General features: G+C 38.1%; 1 protein-coding gene across 1 annotated transcript in view; it reads left to right on the forward strand.

Moving 5' to 3' along the window:
* TRPM2 (transient receptor potential cation channel subfamily M member 2) overlaps nt 1-20,479 on the forward strand; it is a 328,183-nt gene that overhangs the window by 266,292 nt on the left and 41,412 nt on the right. The window contains 2 exon segments of the mRNA XM_073633225.1: nt 1,525-1,670; nt 3,644-3,720. Coding sequence (XP_073489326.1) covers nt 1,525-1,670; nt 3,644-3,720 — 223 coding nt within the window.

The raw sequence follows: 20,479 nt of genomic DNA on the forward strand, positions 1-20,479 counted from the left end.
CCAAAGCTCCCAGTTCGAGAAAAAAAAAGTTTCAGGAGAAAACTGCAGGGACAACCTTATATTTTAAGAACAACTTGAGCCATGCATGTATAATTTAGCTGACTGTGGTGCAGAATTTACTGATCAGTTTGACATCTGGTAGCCTCTGCTTCTGTATTTTTTCACCATATGCATAATTTAAATTGTAGTGCTTTGTGACAAGGTAGCATAAATCACAACTAAAATTATGTAAATGTTTAATAGACCATTGTGCATTACAATACATTTTGATGTTAAATATTAAATGTAAAAATAAAAAAATGTCTACATGTATGTATTTTGAAGTGGAATGGTACTGAATTGGGGACCACAGAGCTCTTGCTATTATGTTCAAGTATGCACTGTGAAGCAAAGAATATGCTCCCCTTTGTTGGTCTGTCACTGCCGTCTTCCTCTGGGCCCATTGGGGTTGATTTACTAAAACCGGAGAGTTCAAAATCTGAAGCAGCTCTGAAATGCTTCAGATGAAAATGAAAACAGTTTTCAGTTTTTTTTTCTTGTCAAAGCTTAAATGAGCAAGCTGAATGTATAAGCTGATTAGATACCATGCACAGCTTCACCAGATTTTGCACTCACCAGTTTTCCTAAGTCAACCCCATTGTCTTCTGTATTCAGTCATTGCTTCACAACTAATGGCATATGCACATGGGAGTATCATTGTTCCAGTCTTACTCCATGCATTTGACAGATGCTGGGATTGTACACTATACTGTGCATGCACAACTGTCAGTATAGAATAGCAAAAAACGTTAACAGTAAGATAAAAAGGTTTTGTGGCATGGCATTACTTCTGCTTTAACATAAAATGATTGATGTAACATTGTTCTTTATTGCATTCCACATACTCATACTGTACTTCCTGTGTTTTGTGTCATTCCACATCATTGAGTGGATTAGCACATGCCAAATTAAAGGACACCACTGGTCTAAAGAAGTAAAACCAAGGTGCAACAGTAATTGTTTTACCACAGCCCTAATGTGGCACTTTTATTACTCAAAACACAGATGTCAATAAAAGAATAAAAGAGACATTTAAATAGAAGAAAGCATATATTACCATGCTATGTTTTTCTTCTTTGAAGATAATGTCTCTTTAACATACATCAATTTTATTCTACATTTCTAAATGATAACACTGATGGATGATAGATAAATGCTGGACAACCTTTTTTTAAATTTAGCTTTAATATTTGACAATTGGAGTTTATCAAAATAAATAATATTCAATCATTGGTCTATCTGGTCTATGTGCACGGTATTTTTTGGTAATTGTCTTTATTAACTGTTAAAACTGTACTATTCATAGAACGACCAAGGTTTTATTCACTTTTATGATTTCAGTTCTACTCTATGATAGCTCCTAACTTTGTTCACTTTTTTCCTAGAACTGCTAGTTAATAACATTGAAGAATCCTCACAATGTGATTTGTATTTTGGTAGTTAAACCACAATTCTTGCTTACTCTTGTTCTCTTTCCTATGATAGTATCCAGCAAATTGCTTGGCGATATAGACCTAAAAGATAAGGATGAAATACTTTTCTCTCCATGCCATGTTAATTCAAGGAACATCCACTACCCTGACTCAAGTGTAGTACGTTTTCCTGTGCCTGATGAAAAAGTTCCCTGGGAGGTAAGTACTGATCCTGGACTTATTCTTTCCTTCTTCTTTTAGAGTCTACTTTTTCTTCCTTATTTATTTGTAGTACCAATAGCAGTAGCATAGAACCATACCAACTTTTTATTAAACCAACCTGCGCTGCTGTGTGTAAAGAAACAGATCTATGTGTCAACAGTGAAATCTAAAGCAAATAAATAATCAGATAAACTTGGCCCAGCTGCTATGTCTTCCACATGTTTCTACATGATATGAACCAATTTTCCTAAAATTAGGATCAGCACTCAGACAAATGTAATTTATTGTCACTAATAACCTAAACTAAAAAAATACAGCGCATGTGGAAAAATTACAATTAAATTGTCTCTTCGCAGTTTCCATACGCTGTTTTTCAACATGTTGGTGATCAAAAGGACCTTATCTATTTGTGCCAATACACAAGGGCTCCTCCCCTCAAAGTACTCACTCATCGAATATATTTGACCTATTATAATTTAATAAGAAGGTCAAAACACACTTAGTAGCAGAAGCAGCTTTCCCCACCGTTCTCCTCCACTTGTCACAGGAACCAGAAAATGTAACCAGTGGATGCTCAATACACCTCACATACTTCAGGGGTTATAGAAAACACAAGCCAAAAGATGCCCACTCATACACATTTCATCATTCACCAGACATCCTCAGAAAGCTGGAAGAAAAGTCATCTTGAGGACATCTGGTGAATGATGAAACACATATGGGGCGGGACTTCTGGTCTGAAGTCACATCCGTTGATTGGAGCACACGCTGGCTCCAGGAAGAGGGCAGAGCAGCAGCGCTACTATAGTAACACATATTCAGTTGGCTGGTTTATGTGGTTTAGAATCAAGGCACAATAAATGTAAGTGCATATTGTTTTTTGTTTTCTTTTTTAAATGCATATAATTTAAGTAAGAGGTATGCGATGAAGGCATTTCTTGGCTTGTGTTTCCTATAAGCCCTGGGCTATGTGAGGTGTATTGAGAATCCCTTTTTTACCCAGAATTGTCCCTCCTTCTGGATGTGTTTGGGGGCATATGCCTGCATTGGGGGATGCCAGATGTGGATTTACTAACATCTCTGTTCAACAAAAAGCTGGACAGGTTTGCTTCCAGCACACATGACCCCGGCGGCAGATGCAGCAAATACCCTGGTAGTGCCTGCCACGTGCCTTTATTACTTGCGTCCTGGCAGTGTCTGGGCTTCATGATGTCATAGTACCAGCTGTCTTTTTCTAGTCTTATTGGCTGGCATGTTATTTGACCTACTTAGTAGCTCCTGTGGATCTGAGTAGCACTGAAGAAGAAGTTATGCTCTGCCTTATAAACTGCTGTATCATCCACAACCACATTGATACTGTGTTACCGCTGCAGATGTGCACTCAGTCATAAGCTTTATATATTGCTGCTGAATTTGCAACATTGAATGAATGATTTTCGTATCTGTTTTTTGCAACTTTACTAACTTTCATCTGCACCTATCTGTGATTGTCTACTCATAGATGGCTTGCTGCTTATATACTATTTTCTAAAGCTACATTAATGAACTGCTTTTACATGTGGGTCTTCTTGTATGTGCTGATTCCTCCACTTTTACCTGTGAACTGTGATTCAAAGTCCTATTATTGGCAAATTGCTATTAAAGCGGAGGTCTGCCCACTGCTGCAAAAATGTCAGTCAGAGGTTTCATGAAACAACAAAATGAAACAACTTTTTCTTTGCAGCTTCCTTAGAAAAACTTGATAGCTAAATATGATTCTAATTTGCTGATACATTTTGGAAACATAAAGAAAAATTCTCATTGGTTGCTGTTAACAGTTAAAACTGCTTATTCTGTTGACATTTATTTATTCATTGCTTTTAGTTACTGATATGACAAAGATTTATATTTCTGTCTGGGGGAATATTATTAAACAATAAAACATAAAACTATACATAGTTGTAACTATTTGTCATTGGTTTTTATTTCAGGTAGAATTCAGTATTTATAACCCTCCTTTTTATACTGCTGTTAGAAAGGACAAACCCTTCCATGATCCTTATACAGAGTAAGATTTAAGATTTATTTTCTTAGAAAATTCATGATTGGGTTTATGTTTGCATAAGATTACCAACTATGTTATGGATCTACAGTATGCTAAACTGCTCTCTCCCCCTTATCCTTTTTATTCGCATACATTGTATATGAAGATTCACTTTAACGCTTTAATTTAATTTAAACACATAGTTATTTAACACATCGGCATTGGAATCTTATTTTCTAGCCCTTAAAGTCTATAAATCAATCTGTTACTTTTTATAACTACTGCATTATAAGTCAATCAGATAAAATCACCAGCGTAACTCTGTGATAGAAGGAATCATTCCCCCATTTTTCACATCCTGTGATTGAAGTAAACACAAAGCTTTCTGGTTAAATATAATTCAAAAGCATTTAAAAATGTTTTCATATTTATATTTGGATTAACATAGATTGGTTGCCAGAATTTCAGGGGCACCCACTGCCTGGAAACTGGCATTTTCTGATGGAGACGTCTTCATTGACAGCTCCTGTTTCTATTATGACAACCTGTAATCTTTTCAGTTGAATCATCACCATTCAGCTGGTGCACAGTAGGCACCATGGGGTGGCTGCTTCTGTCTTTAGAGTCCCACACATCATATCTGCACATTTAAAACATAAGTAAAGGCTACACGATAAACCAGTTTATAAATGCTGCCTTCTCATTGCTTTCTATTTTCCTGCATACATTTTTAAATAAATCACAAAGTAAATCCCCTTTTTTCAAGTTTTTCTATGCAGTTACATGATCACAAAGCACCAGTTCTATATTCTTTCTTTTGTTGGATGTGAACTCTCACCTGCCCGACAATGCCTTAGCGTTAAGGATGCCGGCAGGTGATGTCACTGCTGTATGGGATTTGGCAGCTTTGTCAGCCCGACACAGAAAAGCCAGAGCTTTGCAGTTACATTCTGCATAGAAAAACTTTTAACAAAAGTATTTACACTGCAATTTATAGAGAAATGTATGCAGGAATAGGGAACAAGAGATGCAACATTGAAAAGTTGTTTTTTTGTGTAGCCTTTCCTTCTACTTTAAGGTGCATTGCATGTGAGATGTGTTGGAAGTCCTGATTGCTGCATTTTTGTTGTGATTTTGTTGTGGAATCTCATATTAGCCAATGTATTTCATATATATAAATATATATATTGATTTGCATATATTTTATTGATTATTATTATTATTATTATTATTATTCATATTATTATATAGTAGTGGTTTTATCAATATTATTATTCAATAAGTAAAGCAACAATTATTAATCTTTAATAATGTATACTGTGTTTTCCATAGATTTAGAAAGTCTTCATTTATAAGTGTTGAACTTTACATGACCTCTGCTTTATGACAAGTACTTGTACACAGGTGTTCTCGAAAATGTATTAAGATAGTTTACTGGGTGAAAGTTCATTAGGATAGATTCAAGTAATATAGAATTGTCTCAAGTCTGAAATGCATATAAATCAGACAGATAAAGATATGAAAACAGGTGGTTTAGAAATAATTAAAGTTATGTACAGTACATTAAATTAAATTAAGTTTGACAAGGTCAAACAAAGGTCTGCTTGTACCCTCATTAAAACTGTTAAAATACATACATATAGTGAGACATATAACACATCTGGTAGGGTTATTGAAAGTTCATTGTCTCAGTCGTAAATCTGCAAATCCTTGAAGCTAGTATCAAGATAAGGAAAGTTTGATAACACATCTGGGTGCCAGACTGTCTCTATACAGGTGTTTTTAATTGGACAAAAACAGTTATAAATCACTTTAATGAACATATAGGAATTTTGGGAATAATTAAGTTTATCTGGTTGTAGAACAAGTGTCAGATTTATGGTTGGTTACTTTGACGTAGATCTTAGTGACCAATCATATGTAAGACAGATAGTTGAGATAAGACTTGTAAAAGGGTATATAAATGCAAGCTCTACAATTGTTAGACAGACAAGTCAGATAGGAGCTCATAAGGCTGAACTCTATGTATGCTGCCCTATTGCACGGGTCATAGAGGTCAGAACCAATGGGCAAGTATCTGTTCTAACTTGTCTCCTCGTACGAGTCAGAGAAGATTTCTTAACTTGTTCCAGAATGTGGTCTCAGGTGAATTTCCCTCAAGAACTTGGTTGAGCTGGAACCCAGAACTCTGTGAGGGGACCAGACCACCGGCAGATCGGCTGATCCCTATCAGGTGAGAGGTTCCCAAGAATTGGCAGTAAAGACCCATTCTGGTTCAAGGTGAGAACAATTCACAATTGTTTAAATTTGGTTAGAGGATAAGAATATTTATATCTAATATGCTTGCTTGTAAGAAACTGTATAAATTAGATCTGTATTTTGTAATACTTTGAACATAAACCTGTATGTTATCAGCTGTTAATAAACCTGCATTGCTGAAGTTCTGCCTGGTTCGATACTTTACTATTCTACTTCATTTGGTGGCCCGTACAGGGACAGCATAATCTCAACTCCGATCTTGCCTAACTCCATGCTGGTGAGGCACTGAGTTCAACACAATATTGCACAATATATCAGGTTAGCAGACACCTATTATTAGTTCTGCATTGTGTTGTGCCGTGTTTTGCTAGTGCTAGGAGGGGCAGGTGGTTGTTGTTGGGGTATCGCTGTCCACCAGGCAGATCTTTGTGATGGTAGGTTGGGTTTTCTCAACTGTGAATGCCTTAAAATGTATTGTACAGGATGAAATACCCTGGGTAAAAAAAAAAAAATAAGGAAAAATGTTTCCAGAGGGGTACCCCTGTAGAAGGCTAGCTACTCTCTGTGTGAACCTACCTTTAACATGCATGTTGGTATCCTAGACTGAATAAATCAGTCTAGAAGAGGTATATTTTGATTGGTATCCTAGACCTACAAAAGGTCTGGACGAGGTTTTGGGGTAAATGTTTTGACCCCTGGAGAACCTACCTTTAACATGCATGTTGGTATCCTAGACTGAGTAAATCAGTCTAGAAGAGGTTATTTTGATTGGTATCCTAGACCTACAAAAGGTCTGGACGAGGTTTTGGGGTAAATTTTTTGACCCCTGGAGAACCTACCTTTAACATGCATGTTGGTATCCTAGACTGAATAAATCAGTCTAGAAGAGGTTATTTTGATTGGTATCCTAGACCTACAAGAGGTCTGGATGAGGTTTTGGGGTAAATGTTTTAACCCCTGGAGAACCTACCTTTAACATGCATGTTGGTATCCTAGACTGAGTAAATCGGTCTAGAAGAGGTTTACTTTCGATTGGTATGCTAGCCCTACAAGAGTTCTGGAAGAATTGGTATCCTAGACTGGTAAGTCCAGTTTGGAAGAGGTTCTTGAGTTGCCTAAATTTACATGCATGTTGGTATCCTGGATTGGCAATCAATCTGGAGGAGGCTTTGGGGTTATCAGACCCCTGGAAAGCCTAAGTTAAAAACAAAAACAGTACTGATATGTAGCTACTAGTAGAAAAAGGTACCCTTGTTTTGTATAATATTAAACATAAAAATTGTGGTGTAAAATAATACTCATGAGTTTAGAAATGTCAGGAGAGGTAAGTCCTGACAGGTAAATAAGGTAAAGGTTTTGGAGCTCCATTTGTTAACAAAGTTATGTATCGTCTTTGTGCTATAAGTGTATGTGTTTATATGTATCTGTTATAACGGTCTGTGTACTAACTGAGTTAAGATCAGGTTGAGACATTCCTGATCGCCGTGGCAAGCAGGGCTTGGCGGTTTTTCGTGTCTTGAGACAAGCGTTTTGGTAAGGAGACGTATGCGCGTACGGTGCCTATTGGCTTTACTCTGAGCACTGCTGTCCATAAGTAATTACTAACTAACCTGTCAGTTTTAATAATTTTGTGAATGTTTGTATATTTATATATAGTCAGGAATTGTGTTCATGTGTATGCATACTTTCTTTGTAATCTTTGTAGACTGTTAGGGAATATTGTATGTGTGAGGGAGACTGATTATCTCCAAAATTAGGTTAGAATAAGTCTGTAGTGGTTGTAAAAACATTGGTGTGAAAGGACCCTGTGTGTTAGTTCTATGAGTGAATCGTAAGAAGTATGTAACTGATGCTGAATTCTGCATAGCGTATGATGAATAGGGAAATGGTATGTATCCTCCATACAAATGCAATTAGAACTTTCTGTGTCATATCTTTGATTTCGTGACACTTGTTATTAGTATTTGATAGGAGGATTTATATTTATATGAGTTAAATGTGTGTGTGTGTGTTTTTTTTTTGTATGAGGTGTAAAATGAATCCCTATGTGAATGATTGTATGTGTCTTTCGTAGAGAGGCTAGGGATTGATACATCTATGGTGACTGATTGACTTTAGCGTCAAAGTTCTAAATGTTATTGGCAGTGAGTGAGTGTGTGTGTGGAAGGCACGATTCATTTTTTATTTTTTATTTATTTATTTATTTTTTATTATATTCTTTTTAATATGTACCTCAGCTAGTTAGCACCATTAATGAGCTGAGGGAGTTAGAAGTTATTTAAACTGTAGAAAAAAGAAAGTTGTTTTTTTTTTTTTTTTTTTAAGTAATTTACGACACAAAGTTCACCCATATTTTTTTTTGTATCCAGCATACTGCTTCTGGAAGGAAAAATCTGTAGATAAATTCAATGCCGCTAATGTAATTAATGTCATGCTTAACAGATTTTACAGTTGTAGGTTTTACATGTTGGACGAAATACTGTATTTTTTTTTTTCAGTATGTGTTTAGGAGCTTATGTGCAACAGCATTAAATCACTTTTTGTGACAGCTCATCTCAGTGCTCTGTACTGAGATGAAAGGGGCACCTTTAGGGGAGTTATGTCTGGTGCCTTTAGACAGAAACTGGATGAGCTGACCAGAAAATAAATAAAATCTCAGAATACGTTCTTATTCTTAAACTTTTGTTGATTTTTATTAGAATATAAACTGTAGATTATAATAGGCATTTTGTCTTTTATATTATGGACTGTAGTAGTGAAAAGTGCATTTTATTTTTAGTGTATCACTCTTGTAAGTAGGGTGCTTATTCTCCCTTGTAGCTTTTGTTGTTTATTTTGTCATGTCCCTATCTTATTGTACAGTATTATGTATACTGTCATCTTTATATATTTGCCTACTTAGTAGTAATCACAAAGATAGTAATGGGATTTATTTATGTGGTACAAGGGAACTCCAAATTTATATTTGTTTATTATTTTCTAAAAAGAATAGTGAAGAGTGATGCATGGTAACAACAGTGCTACCATCTTATTATATGTGCTATATGTAGCACATACAGGGGGGTGAATTAGATAATTAGAGTCTTAATTTTTAATCTTAGCTTGTAAGCTCTGGTGAGCAAGGTCCCTTATTGGTATTGGCTATAACTTATTTTGTCCTACCTGATTACAATATTTAGTAATCATCAGGTTGATTATTAGTTTGCTTAAATAAATAATTTGTTTCCTTATTCCAGGAGCAGCCAGCACGTTTTCATATGTAAAGTTATACTTTGTAAAATTTCACTCCTTTTGATTTTTTTATTATTCAAGTTCCTAGTTATGCTACTACAGGTGGCAAAGTCAGTTTTTTGATTAGGGTCACTCTGCATTAATATGATCTAATTAACAATAAAATTTGTATATAATTATTCTCAAGGAAGGGACATAGTAATGCACATTTTCTTAACCTCTTTAGATTTAACAGACTGTGCAAGTGACCATGTAATTTTATTTTGATTTCTTTTTAATTATGAACAATCACAATGTAGTTTCACAAAATGTAGTTCTTAAAAGTCTATTTTGTGTGCCTGTTTATAGACTTTATTGCAATGAAAGAACAAAGCTGTAGATATAGATATACTTTAATAAATGTATGCTCCTTTTTAAAGTAAATCAAAGTTTTTCAAATGGTCATGCAAATGTATGAGACAACAGCTAAGTGTCTGATGTGGGAAATTTTTCCCAGGATTGGAGTGTATACAGCACTGATATCAGATAATTGTACCCATTTTTTATGAAAAATCCGTTCCATTCTGCTCTATGCTTGGCATAGACAATAGAACCTTGTGTCCACACTCATATTCATTGGTGGATAGGTTGTATGGGCTGTTGTAGACCAAAATAAATACAATTTGCTGGGCCATATGAAACTTTGGATAGCTTTGTCACTAAATTTAGGAGTTCTAGAGGCAGATCATAGTTGCTTAGACTTCATGCTGTACAGTGGGAGATAAAATGTTCATGTGTTTAAAATAATTAACCAAATTGGTGTAGTTTTGTTTCTAAACAGATCCTTGTCTTAGATGTGATCTCTTGTTCCAATCAAAGCCACTAAAGGAATGTATGTCAGTAACCCTTGATGACTGCAAGTACATTAAAGATCATAAAAGGAAGTGGAAGAATTCACAATTCAAGTGTCCGTTTAAATCCACATTTGTGACAGTGACATTTTCCATTTCTATAGTAGTCAAAGTCTGACTGAGATTACCAAGAGTGTTATTCACATAAGTGCAAGTGGAATACATACAAGAGACTGTTGCAGACAAAGACATTGGAAGTATTTCAGTAATGGACAATTCTAATTAATTATATGTGATACTTTGTATGTAGGGACTTACTGTTGTTTTGTTTGTTATATATGTTATAAGTATTAATATTGTGAACACCTTAAGGTGGAACTTTGGTCAGAAAATTAATTCCTGCTGGATCACTTGAGGCTAACCCTTTTTGCAGGTGTAGCTATGAAGCACAGTAAAAAATAAGTGCCTATACTGTTTAAAATCCACTGTTCCACCCTGCTCTACACAGGCTCAGTTGTGCTCTATTTTTGCACTGAATAAAATCTAGAGGCCAGTCTGCTGACAGCCTAAAATTCTACTGCTGTTCAAAGGTTCTGGGCTTCAGTAAAATGGTAGCATAATAATTAATGTGGAATGTATTTTTCTTGCTAATGAACCTTGTTTTATCACATTTTTGTGAGTAGAGTTCCACTTTGAGTAAATGTTCAATCATTATAAACAAATAGTTTTATCATTTTTTGCTTAAAAAAAAAAAAAAAAAAAGTGGAGAGGTGTAATGTAATGAGTATGACATTATCGCTAAAGACTGTATGCTATTGATGCTTTATAGGATATGTTATGATATTTGTCTTGATATTGTTTTATAATTCATGTTTTAAGACATAGGAGAGGTAGGCTACTGACTTAGACAGTATAGCAGTGACTGACAGAAGAGACCCATGCTGACTGTTATTGTATAACATTCTGCAGTATAGTATGTGCAGAAAAGTGAAATGGTTTTGGGTTTAGCAAACTTTGTGGGAAGACTACAAAATTAAAACTAGTGAAATATCTGGACTGACTATATTGACAGTATGACATGACCAGGGTAATAGTGACTGAAAGGTGGAGTCAAGGTTAAGAAATTATAAGAATTTACAATTATTGTATGGGAAATAGTATAGGTTGGGAAATGTAAAAGAATAGTTTATATAAAATACTTTGTACTGAAAACATGTACTTCAAGGGATTTATAATAATAATTATTATTAATATTGTAAGAGTACTGTATTATGATAAAACTATATAGATATATTTATATTATTTTAGCGGATGTCGTAGAAGTAAAAGGAACACACTAAATTAAGTTATTAGATAAGATGAGAGTGGAGGAGCCATTGCTTTGTAGGTTGCCCTGAAGTGCTTGCCAGAGACCTATTGTATCCTGACACTGACTTTATTTTTATTTTTTATAACTATATTTTTGAAGTGTATTTTATATCCAGACAAATATCGGGTGATCGCAGAAGACATGTTGCAACTTGTTACAAATGTTAATTACTACAAAGGAAGGATTTCATGCATAAAGGAGGAACTGGAACATCTGAGACTTGTACCTTTGCAGAACAGGTATGCACTGAACTTGTGTCTTACAGCATCCAAAGCAGCTTGTGCTATGATACTGGACCAGCAACTGATGATGAAGAAGGAGATCTCTCCAAAAAACATCAAGTGCTTGGCTAAGCTGAAAAGACCTATGCAGGAAAAGGCAGAGCCTTATGGGACTGAGTCTGCTGAATGCTCCTTGGGACCACATACTTGGCTTTCATTCACTAGCTAAACGGATTGTTCCTCTTCCTTGTTATCCTTGATGTGATGTTGCTGAGTAACTGTTGCCTGTTGCAAGAAGTTTGTGGCAAGAATGATCACAATGCCACTGAGACTGACAACTATGTTTTCCGTGCCACATATGGAGAAGGACTTTGCAGCTACAGAAGAAGATGCAGTGTGTTTTTTTATTGGACTGATTTATTTATTTTTTATTTTTTGGACTGATTTATTTATTTATTTTTTTTGGACAATTATGTGATCAGTGTTGGGTGCATGGGGTCTCTGAAGAGCATGGTGGGTGATCTGTACTGTAATTGCTGTGAGGCTTATGCCTCAACAGGGGGGAAATGTTGTGGAATCTCATATTAGCCAATGTATTTCATATATATATATATATATATATATATATATATATATATATATATATATATATTGATTTGCATATATTTTATTGATTATTATTATTATTATTATTCATATTATTATATAGTAGTGGTTTTATCAATATTATTATTCAATAAGTAAAGCAACAATTATTAATCTTTAATAATGTATACTGTGTTTTCCATAGATTTAGAAAGTCTTCATTTATAAGTGTTGAACTTTAAATGACCTCTGCTTTATGACAAGTACTTGTACACAGGTGTTCTCGAAAATGTATTAAGATAGTTTACTGGGTGAAAGTTCATTAGGATAGATTCAAGTAATATAGAATTGTCTCAAGTCTGAAATGCATATAAATCAGACAGATAAAGATATGAAAACAGGTGGTTTAGAAATAATAAAGTTATATACAGTACATTAAATTAAGTTTGACAAGGTCAAACAAAGGTCTGCTTGTACCCTCATTAAAACTGTTAAAATACATACATATAGTGAGACATATAACACATCTGGTGGGGTTATTGAAAGTTCATTGTCTCAGTCGTAAATCTGCAAATCCTTGAAGCTAGTATCAAGATAAGGAAAGTTTGATAACACAGCTGGGTGCCAGACTGTCTCTATACAGGTGTTTTTAATTGGACAAAAACAGTTATAAATCACTTTAATGAACATATAGGAATTTTGGGAATAATTAAGTTTATCTGGTTGTAGAACAAGTGTCAGATTTATGGTTGGTTACTTTGACGTAGATCTTAGTGACCAATCATATGTAAGACAGATAGTTGAGATAAGACTTGTAAAAGGGTATATAAATGCAAGCTCTACAATTGTTAGACAGACAAGTCAGATAGGAGCTCATAAGGCTGAACTCTATGTATGCTGCCCTATTGCACGGGTCATAGAGGTCAGAACCAATGGGCAAGTATCTGTCCTAACTTGTCCCCTCGGACAAGTCAGATAGGAGCTCATAAGGCTGAACTCTGTGTATGCTGCCCTATTGCACGGGTCATAGAGGTCAGAACCAATGGGCAAGTATCTGTTCTAACTTGTCTCCTCGTACGAGTCAGAGAAGACTTCTTAACTTGTTCCAGAATGTGGTCTCAGGTGAATTTCCCTCAAGAACTTGGTTGAGCTGGAACCCAGAACTCTGTGAGGGGACCAGACCACCGGCAGATCGGCTGGTCCCTATCAGGTGAGAGGTTCCCAAGAATTGGCAGTAAAGACCCATTCTGGTTCAAGGTGAGAACAATTCACAATTGTTTAAATTTGGTTAGAGGATAAGAATATTTATATCTAATATGCTTACTTGTAAGAAACTGTATAAATTAGATCTGTATTTTGTAATACTTTGAACATAAACCTGTATGTTATCAGCTGTTAATAAACCTGCATTGCTGAAGTTCTGCCTGGTTCGATACTTTACTATTCTACTTCAATTTCCAGCAAAAATATGTGCACATAGAGTTCAATGGTAAGATATGTAAAACACATAACAAATCTACACCAGACTGTACCAAATTAATTTGTCAACCTGCACTCACAAAGTAATGATTTTCTATGTTACGGGGAACATCTAGAAATGTTAATTGTGCCTTATGCCCCGTACACACGGTCGGATTTTCCGATGGAAAATGTTCGATCGGAGCGTGTTGTCGGAAATTCCGACCGTGTGTGGGCTCCATCGGACATTTTCCATCAGATTTTCCGACACACAAAGTTTGAGAGCAGGCTATAAAATTTTCCGACAACAAAATCCGATTGCGTCAATTCCGACCGTGTGTGGCCTGTTCCGATGCACAAAGTGCCATGCATGCTCAGAAGAAATTCCGAGATGGAACAGCTCGGTCTGGTAAACTTAGCGTGCGGTGCAATGTTGAAAATGATTTAATACAGCCCACTCTCTTCTTCTTTATAATGTGAGAAGAATAAAGTAGTTTTGCTGCTCATATTCACACAAACTTCTCACAAATTTCTTTCTTGATTATTTATCGGGATTCCCTTAATATATCTTGATTTGTCACATCTGACAAAAATATTTTTGTGTATTTTTTTTTTTTTAAGGCAGATTATTTTTTTTTTTTTAGGTTTGTATTTTTTTTAAGGCTGATCTTTGTTTTATTTTATTTTTAGTTTTACTCCAGAATATTTTTGTGTGTGTTTTGTGTGTCAAGTTAGCACAACACCATTGATATCTTATATTATTTAATCTCAAGGAGATTGTTTGGTGTTGGTGTCCCTTGTTAATTTCACATTGTACTTTAGAAATGTACCTGAATCCTCACAAACTGTCCTTTTTGAAGGAAAACACACATAGGAGAGTATAATTGAAACCAAAAATCCTTTATTAAGGGCTCAGAACCAAACAAAGAGGGAGGCAACGCTGGAGAAACAGCAGAAATTGGCAAAGCCTTGGACCCCCAGGGCAGACATCAATTCTTTAACATCAAAATTGGTGGCCTGAGGCGTCCATATGTAAGGGAGTGCAGTCTGGTCCAGATGTCCCAGAGATCTGGAAAGCAGCAGATGACATCTGTGTCCCCAGGCTGTGGTACCACAAGAGGCTGCATTTTTTGCCAGACCAGACTGAACACAGGTCATCACTTTCTGGTCTTCTTTCCACACTTCCTTCCCGGCTGTGGCTCTGCTGTTGGAGATGTGGCAGGAAGAGGAGTAGGACCTGGAGGAGGAGGAGGACTAGTAGGACTTGGAGGAGGAGGAGGAGGAGGAGGAGAAGTAGAAGGACCTGGAGGAGGAGGAGGAGGAGGAGGACCATGTGTGAGGTCAAACATGTGGGTAGCAGATGTTATTTGGCCCCTCAACCCCTTATTGAGAGCTTCCAAACTTAATGACTCACACATGAGTTGTTGGCCCTCCTCCATCCGCTGCATTTACAGGCAATTATGCCAGCAAAGTCCTCCACCACAGTGTGGGGGGGCTGTCAGGGTCTCTGTAGCCTTCCAAAAGAGGCCTATGGCAGCCTCCTCCAGGGTACTTCTCTTCCTGCCACTTTCTCTTTGCGGGTATAGGGGAGGGACCTGGATATTAGGCAGCCTGCTCGGCCCAGCCATCTCCTGGCTGAGACTTCCCTGTGTATGAAAAAGGGACATGGTTTTAGTTTCTGCATCATCAATCACAATCATAAATTAGTACTCCAAACTAACATCTAGTTAACATCATTGATTGGACAACCTGAACTATTTAGAGGAATGCTATACCTGGCTCAAGCTGGGCTCCTCCACATGTTGCTGCCTGGAAGGCCCAGGTTGGGCGTCAGAAGCCTCAGCTGGGGGAAGGAAGACTGGAGAGTGATGACCTGGGTTCAGTCTGGCCTGCCAGAAAATGCAGCCTGTCATAGTACCACATCCTGGGGACATAGATGTCATCTGCTGCTCCGGATCTCTGGGAATCCTGGACCTTCTTGTGCTCCCTTAGATAAGTGCTCCTCAGGCCACCAATTAGGATCTCCAAATAGGTCATGCCTGCCGTGGGGATCACCGTCTTCACAAATTCCAGCAATTGATCCAGTGCTGCCTTCCTCTTTGTTTGGTTCTTATAATGTGGGTGGTTTATCTCCCAAAGACAAGGCAGCTCCCTGAACATATCTATGAAGATTGCCATAAAGTCGGTATCTTTCAAGATATCCATTTTCACTGCAAGACACAACACAAGACAAACCCTAATGTCAGGCAAAACTCTCCTAATCTAGTTACAATATAGGCCTCAATCTAGAAGCAGTATAGGCCCAAGTTTGGCTCTTACCTTCGTTATCACGATCGGCGCCTCGATACTCCTTCCTCCGCTCACAGATCGTACGTACTACGCACTCGTGTTACGCTTTATACACACTGCGCATGCGTGTAACTCCGCCCACCCCCGACGTTCTTTCTAGTCTATTCCCCGCCCCTTTTCGTTCGGCGCAGTGCGTGAAGAGCACATGGCGGAGTCAGAGCAGGTGCATGCTAATTATAGCAACGAGGAGGAGGTGGAGGAGGAAAGCCCAGATCTGGAAACATCCCGATCCAGAAATATGTCCTTTGGTGAGATGTTGGAGATGGTCGACATAGTGAAGAAGGCCGACTATGATGGAAAGTATGGACCTTACCCCAACCCCAATATCAGAAAGGCCAAGATCATGGCGAAAGTGGTCAAAAGTCTGCACCGGAATTTCGGGGTACGACGATCGAAAGATCAGCTCAGGAAGCGGTGGTCGGACCTGAAATTAAGAGAGCCCGAGCAGTACAGAAAGATCCAGAGAGTGCTGCAAAAAAGTAAGTAGTTGTGCTGTGTTCCTATTCTTTTTGTCTTTATTATGTTCGTGCTGCTCCATGTGCTTTTCTTAAGTGTTGTACAGTTTAAAATGGCAACTTTCATGTTCATGGGCACATTATTCGTTCGTATCAAACATTTTTCTTTCAGCCTATAAAACACCATTGTTTATGCCATATGCATTTGCCCACATTTTTTAGGGCCTACTTGTATGAAAAATATTTGGTTGTGTAGATGGGTTTGTTACTAGAATGAAATGCAAACTAGATTCTGTGTAAGGAGAGGACACTCAGCAGCTGTTTTCACATCTGGACGCTGGAGCACTAGTGTGGGACACCCTTTTTATTAAGGGGCCCACACAGGTGCTCCAGTGTATACTATAGGGGGGTCTCAATCTGTGAAGCTTGTACAAAACAGGTAAAGTCTTGAAGCTTGACAATGGACAATAAAAATTCTACATCTTGGAACTCTGCACAAATAGACAATTGTACACCACTTCCAAGCAATGTTTCATCTTTATATTTCGGCCATCAAATATCTGTGTGCTAATTATACCATTTTTGTTTTACATAGGGGAGAAAAGACTCGGAGGACACTCCTCATCCGAGGAGACCAGAGACCCCCCACCTTGGGAAGAAGGTGAAATACCCCCAACCCAAGAAGAGCAGGAGGAGGAAGAAGACGTGGTGGAAATTGGCACCACAACAGGTGAGTGTCTGCGACCACAGGCTCAGGTAAGAGATGGATGGCGGCATATTTATAATACCTGTTTTTTTGTGGTTTTCTCTCTTTTTAGGTGAACGTGATGTTGTGGATCCAGGGCATTTCACCTCGGAAAGTGCACGGATCCTGATTGGGGAGATCATGGGGTGTAATTTAGCTTTGGAAAACATCAAGAAAAACATCAATGATGTTATTCAAAAAAATAATAACATCATTGATGTTTTGGGGAGAGTTTAAAAACCCTCCAAATCCCTTTGTTTTTTTGTGTGCTACAATGTTAAAAATCTTTTAGCGATTTTTAGAAAAGCCAAATTTTGAGGATGCACACAGTGTGTCGACACGTGCTATCTGCCATCACGGGAGATCAATGGACGCATTTTGGGGGTGCAACCCCTTCCTCAATAATAAAGTAGCTGAGAGGAAGGGGTTGCTCCCCCAAAACACGTCCCTTGATCCCCCGTGATGGCAGCTAGCACATGTTGACATTCGTAAATTGGTGTGCATCTTCAAAATTTGGCTTTTCCTGGGGTGACTTCACCCCATCTGAACGCAATATCAAACACCGTTCCTAAATACTCATGTCTGATATTGCCTTCAAGTTTTACCATATGTGAACTTTGTAAGTTCAAGATTTGTGTCTTTCTTGTTGTTTTGAAACATGCCTGTTTTATCTTAAATGGACATTTCTATTTTTGATAATGCCACCCCAAAAATTGTTATACAACAAACATGTTGGTTTGTTTTAAAAACCTTTTCTAAATGCACATGTGATTGTGCAGGTATTAAAAAGATTGTTAATCAAGAATTTGTGGATTATTGTCTCAACGCTATAACACTTTTGTGGTGATGTATTTGCTGCTTTCTGTGACAATGGGTGTTATTTCCTAAGGGCAAATCCACTTTGCACTACAAGTGCAGTTTCATTGCATTTTCAAGTGCACTTGTAGTGCAAAGTGTATTTGCCTTTAGTAAATAACACCCAACAGTGCTTTGTATAAGGTTACACAATCACGCCATTTTCAGGACTCACCACATTTCGGTCAGGGTCAGCTAAAACAAACACAAGCAGTAAATGTCACCAAAGATTTGCTTAATTTTTTTTTTATTTGATCAAGGTTTCACAAATTGTCTGGCATATTGATGGCCCCCCTACCCGCAAAGAACTCAAGGTATCTTAGCCGGACATCACGGGCACTCAGGGAGGGCAAGCCAGGACGGCCACTTTCAAGCGCCGTCAGGGTTGTTTCATTTATAATTCCGGCCTCAGGCCCAACTGAGCCAGCATAGTTGGCAGAATGTTGCCGTAAAAAGTTATGTAGAACACAGAACGCCAGGATTATATGATTCAGTTTATACTCCGCCATATGGATGGGTGTAAGAAATAGGCGGATCCGGCTGGCTATGATTCCAAATGTGTTCTCCACCACTCTTCTGGCTCTGGCCAGCCGGTAATTAAAAACCCTCTGTTCCGGGGTGAGGGTCCTCATCGGGAATGGCCGCATAAGATAGTCCCCCAGCGCAAATGCTTCATCCACAATGAAGACGAATGGGAGTCCTTCCACATTTTCTTCTGGAGGTGGCAAGTCCAAGCTGCCATTCTGGAGACACCTGTAAAACTCCGTCTGGGCGATGATTCCACCATCGGACATCTGGCCATTCTTCCCCATGTCCACATACAGGAACTCGTGATTAGCCGACACCACTGCCAACATCACAATACTATTGAACCCCTTGTAATTATAATAGTATGACCCCGAGTTGGGTGGTGGGACGATGTGGACGTGTTTCCCATCAATTGCCCCTCCGCAGTTGGGAAAGTCCCACCGCTGGGCAAAGTGGGAGACCACAATCTGCCATTCCTGTGGCGTGGAAGGAAACTGTGGAGGAAACAAAAAAAAATAGTCTTTTTGCACATTAAAACATGGAAAGCAGATTAGACACAAACATTCTTGGCCAACATCAAGATATCATTTATTAATGGGAATTTTTAAACACCAAAGTATAAGGTACACCTATCAGATTACCCCTCCCCCCTCTCAGGGGCCATTTCTAACATTATAGGGGAGGGGAATCTTGGACAGGTAACCCTCTCCACTTCATTGAGAGATGAATGCCTAAATAATGGGTATTACTTGGAACAGCCCCTCCTTAGTTACACTATTGGCAGACCACTGGACAGGTAAGAAGTGTCATAATACAAAGATATAAATACACACTGTACACATTTGAGCACATTTGGACATTCTGCTATTACCTATCAAGATAATAATAGGATACAAAAACTTTAAACAGTACCATTTGAAAGTATACAGGCAGGCCCTTGCACTACATGCTTTGGGGAATTCATCCATAAATCTGACCACAAAAGAGGTGGGTATAGTGTGTATAGGTTTGGCAAAGTCAGCAGATAGATGATTGAGGATAGATAGAGAATTGGGATCAGCTGACTTAGCAGTTGGGGGGAGGGAGGGTTAAAAATGATTTGGGGACACCACAAAAAAAGCCTCTGGCACTCTGCCTGAATTTAATGCACAAATCAGATTTCTAAACATTTTAGGGGGTGTTTGGGGTAAAGCACTACTATGGAGCTGATAAAATACATTGTTAAGTGACTACATGATGTGAATATAGGGCAGGAGAGCATGCTGGGGAGGTAAGTGAAGGCAAATATGTATGAAGGACAAAAAAAACAACATAAAATTCCAGCATGCATGAGGACAAAGGGGACATTCACAGCATATTACAATCATGGTAATTAGGGAATGAGGAAAGAAATACAATACATTAGCAAACATTATATACAATAAAATGTGATATTAAAAGATAAAAATCTTACCTACCTTTTGCAGGACCTGGATGATGGCAGAACAGGTCTCCGGGATAATGATTCCCAGAGCCTGGGGGCAGATGCCTGTCGAGAACTTCAAGTCCTGCAGACTTCTCCCCGTCGCCAAGTACCGCAGGGTAGCGACGAGCCTCTGCTCCAGAGTGATGGCTTGCCTCATGCAGGTATCCTGCCTGCTGATATAGGGTGTCAGCGAAGCCAACAAACGGTGAAATACGGTGTCCGTCATCCGGAGAAAGTTCCTGAAATCATCAGGATTATTCTCACGGATCTCACGGAGCAAAGGCATATGACAGAACTGGTCACGCTGAAGCAACCAATTCTTGGTCCATGAACTCCTCCCCACCCTGTTCATGGAATGGACTTGTGTCAAGGTCAGGACCCCAACACCAAGCCCCCGCACAGCACGAACTTTACGAGGAGTACGTATACGCAA

Source organism: Aquarana catesbeiana, linkage group LG06 (assembly GCF_042186555.1).
Source record: "Aquarana catesbeiana isolate 2022-GZ linkage group LG06, ASM4218655v1, whole genome shotgun sequence".
Taxonomy (NCBI): Eukaryota; Metazoa; Chordata; class Amphibia; order Anura; family Ranidae; genus Aquarana; species Aquarana catesbeiana.